The sequence below is a fragment of the Gekko japonicus genome, unplaced genomic scaffold, assembly GCF_001447785.1.
Source record: "Gekko japonicus isolate JY-2015 unplaced genomic scaffold, Gekko_japonicus_V1.1 scaffold2398, whole genome shotgun sequence".
NCBI classification, from domain to species: Eukaryota; Metazoa; Chordata; class Lepidosauria; order Squamata; family Gekkonidae; genus Gekko; species Gekko japonicus.
Genome location: NW_015172619.1, coordinates 138,417 through 143,451, shown reverse-complemented (window position 1 = coordinate 143,451; position 5,035 = coordinate 138,417). Strand labels below are relative to the sequence as shown.

The window sequence follows — 5,035 nt, the reverse complement described above, 5'->3', positions numbered from 1 at the left end:
CAAAGGCAGTTTTAATACGAGTTCAGTATATAGTTGGTATATAGTTGGACTATAAGGAAGGCCGAGTGCCAAAGAATACATTCTTTTGAACTATGGTGCTGGAGAAGACTCTTGAGAGTCCCTTGGACTGCAAGAAGATCAAATCAGTCAATCCTAAAAGAAATCAACCCTGACTGTTCCCTGGAAGGCCAGATAATGAAACTGAAGCTCAAATACTTTGGCCACCAAATGAGAAGGGAGCACTCGCTGGAGAAGACCCTGATGCTGGGAAAGATTGAAGGTCAAAGAAGATGGGGACGGCAAAGGATGAGATGGTTAGACAGTGTCATAGATGCAACAAACATGAAGTTGAGCAAACTTCAGAGGACGGCGGAAGACAGGAAGGCCTGGCGTGATCTGGTCCATGGGGTCGCGAAGAGTCAGACTCGACTGTGTGACTGAACAACAACAACAAAATGGGTATTCAATATCAGACTAAAACCATGCAGGCACCCACGGAGGAAGCATTACCAGCCTGGTCTCTGGTAAAGACAGGAGGAAACATTTGGCATTTTTATTGTACTTCTGATGACTTCATAATCCACACCCCCTCAGATAGGAGTGGACATAGGAGAGGAGAGTGATACTTAATCTAAGACTACAAATAGGAGTATTAATATCCGACGGGCAATCTGTAGCCCCAGACTGTGAACCAACGAAGAGAACAAGCAAAGGAAAGAGGTTCTGCAAAGCATGGGATTCTTCACCTCTGTGTACTGGTTAACTCAAAATTGTAGCCCCAGATAGAAAAGACCTTGTATTACCCTGCAGTTACAGACAGAATTTGCAGGTAGCTTAAAGGAAGGGTTAGGGCAGCTGCTATATTTCCAGCATTTCACCTTTATCCTATGACTTTTGCCTATTGCTGACCCTCTGAACACAGAATCCTGACATGCCAACCCACTAACAAAGGAGGGAGATAACATCAAGTATTAAATTGAAACAAGCTGAGGACACATTTAAAAATAAATCACAGGAGGGTAAAACAAGTTGGAGACTCCCCATAACCTTCAAAATCTCTCCATCCAGAAATTTCCAAATTCTCAGGCTCTTTTTTTTGGAGGGGGGAGCATATGTAACCCTCATCAGGTCTCTTTATTGAGGGTTTTCTTCTGCTTAATTTACAAAGACTTTTCCCCAAACCTCAGAGTCCTCCAAGTACATAAAAACTTCTGCCCTTCTGGTGGGATGCCTGGCTTTGCAGCTTTCATCACTCCACACAGTACAGGCACGTGGTGTCATTTTATTATTAGCTATAACAACAGAGAAGTACCAGATCGACCCCTCTAAGTGTATCTGCCCCATCCTGCCAATAGTCCTCCAACAAAGAATATTGTTTTTCTCTCTTCTAAGAAAAGAGAAAAACAACATTTCACCCTGACAAGGTGAAATCATTAGGGTTCTTTTCTCCTCCCTGCTCTGATGCTGTATGGGGCCATTTATGGGTACCGCATAAGAAAGCTCAAGGACAGAATGACATGTATAGCTATAGCCTTACAGTAAAGAAGGAAAAACTAATTCCTCCTTCCAGCCTTGAGAAATTTAAAATTAGTGTCATCCTTGATGAGCAGCCCTGGTATCAGGAAAACAAAGCCCATTATTAGACTCAGAAGTAAGAAATTGGTATAGGAAAAGATGGGAAATCTGAGAACACATGCTCACTTACTGGTCCATCTGTACAAACATCTGTCATTGATTCCTTCTACCCGTTCCCAATATTAATCCCCACAGACAGGGAGGTAGGATTTGGTATCAGTCCGATAACAAGGAGGAAGTGATCAGTTCACCAGGTGAACAACTCTTACCAGCAGTTCATGTTTGCGGGGAGAGAAAAGGACTATGCTACCTGTACCAGTTGCCAGAGTACTAGGAAGCAGGGAAGAGGAGAATAGGGATAAAGACTCAAGAAAAAGGAACTGGCTTGGTGTCTAAGAACTGACACTTTTAAGTGTTGTTTTTATCCCATTCTCTCAGTCAAGACTCCAGAAGTGGCTTACAAAAGTAATCCCATACAATACAATCAATACAATTCCCCTTCAATTCTTGTTGGTCTCTTAAGGTGCCACCGGACTTGAATCTAACAATACTACCAAAGCACCCAACAATCAAAAACACTCTTTAAAGAAATCTAGGGAACAACTATCAGCCATATGAATTGTAAACTGACTCAAGTGCTTTGAGTGACAGTCAGCGCCATCCACGGCTTACAATACTAGTCTAAGACTCAAGTTCACATCCCTACAACTTATGGGTCAACCTTGGGCCAGTCACTCACTCTCAAACTTACTTCACTGGATTGTTGTTGTAAAGGATGAACTGGAAAATGTTAGATTTGTGTCTGCCACTCTTAACTCCTTGAAGGAAGGACATAAGAGTGTATCAAAAATCTAGACAGATGGGCAAGATATAAACGCAGCTCATCTGTTCTTTAAGTTCCTTCACAGCACCTCCAGTTCTGAACCAAGAGAGGCAGCAAAACGGGTCTCAGTATTCACTTCAATCATACCTCGCTTGTCCCCCAATCGGTACCCAACGTGGCTGACATTGCTCCCCTCCCCTCCATTTGATCCGCACAACAACCTTGTGAGCCAGGCTGGGGTGTGCGTGAATGAATGAGCTTGGAACAAGGAAGAGCAGGCAGGCCTTCTTCCCCGTGGGCGAAATCCAGACACGGAGCCGCCACCGGGAGCCCAGCGAACGGTTTCCCGCGGGAGGCAGACACGTGTAGAGGGCTGCACGCGAACGTGAGCACGGGCAGATGCGTGTAACTTACCTGATGGTTGATGCCCCAGCCCAGGACGGCCAGCAGCGGGTCGGCCGACCGCAAGACCTTCACCCGCTGCGGCACGAAGTGCTTCTTCTTCGTCTTGGTGCGGGTTCCCGGCCCCACTGAGGCTGCCATGGCCACCTCCGCGGACGAGCCCCGCTTCGCTCTCAGCCTTGCCGCCGGCAACGGAAACAACGATCAGCTGATGCCGCCACCACGTGACGCCGACGGGGGCGAGAGAAAATCTGGAGTGACGCACGGCTTGGAATTCCAACCCCGCCCCCGAAGCGCGACTGAACGTCGCCATTGGTCTACCGGCTCAAAGGGGGCGTTTTCTCGGAAGCCGCCATTGGTCCACAGGGGCAGAGTGCCGTCACTCCACGCCTGGAAGGAAACTTCCTATACTTTGCCTTGGGAATTAGTGGCATTTCAGCTCCGTATCGGAAGTGACAGCGCGATGTGTAATTGGCACTTTCGGGAGGACGCTGTAACTAAAATTACCCGCAGGTTTGCTACAGCGAAGAGCTTATTTTATTTTATTGCCGTCTTGCACTGAATCAGACGATTGCGGCACAAGCCCGTGTGTATGTTTGCTCAGAAGCAAGCCCTACGTTGTTCTCTGTAGCAGCAGAAAACAGTAAGAGTCCAGTAGCGCCTTAAAGACTAACAAAATTTATGGTAGGTTATGAGCTTTCGTGAGTCACGGCTCACTTCTTCCGATTCTATAGGTCTTACTCCCAAGGTGTGTGTGCATACGTTCGCAACTTTGGTCTGTCTGGATCAGCATTTACTCTGGTTGGCTGTGGCTGTCCAGGGAGAGATCTTTCATATCTAAGGTTGCCAACCCCAGGTGATGGCTGGAGATCTCCTGAGATTACAACTGATCTCCAGGCGACAGAGAGCAATTCACCTGGAGAAAATGGCCACTTTGGAAGGTGGGCTCTGTGGTATTATACCCCAAGCCCCGCCCTCATCTGGCTCCACCCCTCAAATTTCCAGGTATTTCCCAACCCCTAGCTGGCAACTGCACCCCCCATTACCTGCTCCTTTTAACTCAAGATGCTTTGTGTTGGGGACCTTCTACACCAAAGCAGTTCGATTGGAGTTCAGTGCACTTTAGAGACCAACCAGAGTTTCATGGTATAGACAGTCAAAGCTCCCTTCATCAGACACCAATAGAATAACAATCTCTGAGTCCTTTTTAGCTCAGAAGATGGGAGGAGTGTTGTAAAGAACGCATATAAAGGATGCAGAGGTAGGATCACCTCGCTCCCTTCATCAGACACCAATAGAATAACGATCTCTGAGTCCTTTTTATCTCAGAAGATGGGACGAGTGTTGTAAAGAATGCATATAAGGGATGCAGAGGTACGATCACCTTGATTAGAGCAGAGAGGAAATGCTTGGAGGCAGTGTGCTGCACCAAAGCACGCCGATTCTTGGTCAAAGACAAGAAGCCGCCATGTGGTGAGTCAGACCATTGCAATGCAATCCTCTGCCTGTTTGCTCAGAAGTAAGCCTCACCATTTTCTATATAGGATTCAGCTCCAGGTAAGCGTGCATCGGATCGTAACCTCGTTCTATCTAGGTCAGTCTTGTCTACTTTGACTGGCAGTGGTTGTCCAAAGTGTCAGGTGGAGGTCTTTCACATCACCTGCTACCTGATCCTTTTTACCTGGAGACTGAACCTGGGACCTTGTGTTTTATCACTGAGCCATGGCCCTTCCCCTGGAAAGGATTGCGGTGGAGGTGGTGGTGGTGGAGGAGGAAAGTACCCTCACGTTGCAGCTGACACCGTGGCCCTGTAGGGTTGTCAAGGCAAAAAACAAACAGAGGTGGTTTGCCACTGCCTCTATCTGTACTTCCTTGGTGGTCTCTGATATAAGTCCTAACCAGGGCTGACCCTGCTTAACTGGCGAGATCGGGCTAGCCTGGACCATCCAGGTCAAGGCAAAGGATTGCCAGCAGTGGGTGCATGAAATAAAAAACCAAACACAAAGTAGACTTTTAACTTAAGTATGTGGAATGGGGGGGGGGGATGCACTGTGATGCAGTCTTCAGTAAGTAATAAATAGCACCCACTTATTAAAAAATTCCACGGGAGGCAGCACAGTGCATATTTTCCTGGAATTAAGTCCTGTTGAGCTTCATAAGTACGCGTGAGTGGGAACTGCAGTCTTAATTTAGCTGCAGTTGTGTTTGCTGGGCGATGCAAGGGTGTTGAGCAGA

General features: G+C 47.1%; 1 protein-coding gene across 1 annotated transcript in view; it reads right to left on the bottom strand.

Annotated features, from left to right (window-relative positions):
* The window catches only part of PIP4K2C (phosphatidylinositol-5-phosphate 4-kinase, type II, gamma), a 59,946-nt gene extending 56,959 nt beyond the window's left edge, over positions 1-2,987 (bottom strand). Inside the window, exon 1 of the mRNA XM_015421661.1 lies at positions 2,813-2,987. Within this exon, the coding sequence (XP_015277147.1) occupies positions 2,813-2,941 (129 nt within the window). The 5' untranslated portion in view covers positions 2,942-2,987. The remainder of the gene's footprint in view (positions 1-2,812) is intronic.
* Between the last annotated feature and the right edge of the window lie 2,048 nt (positions 2,988-5,035).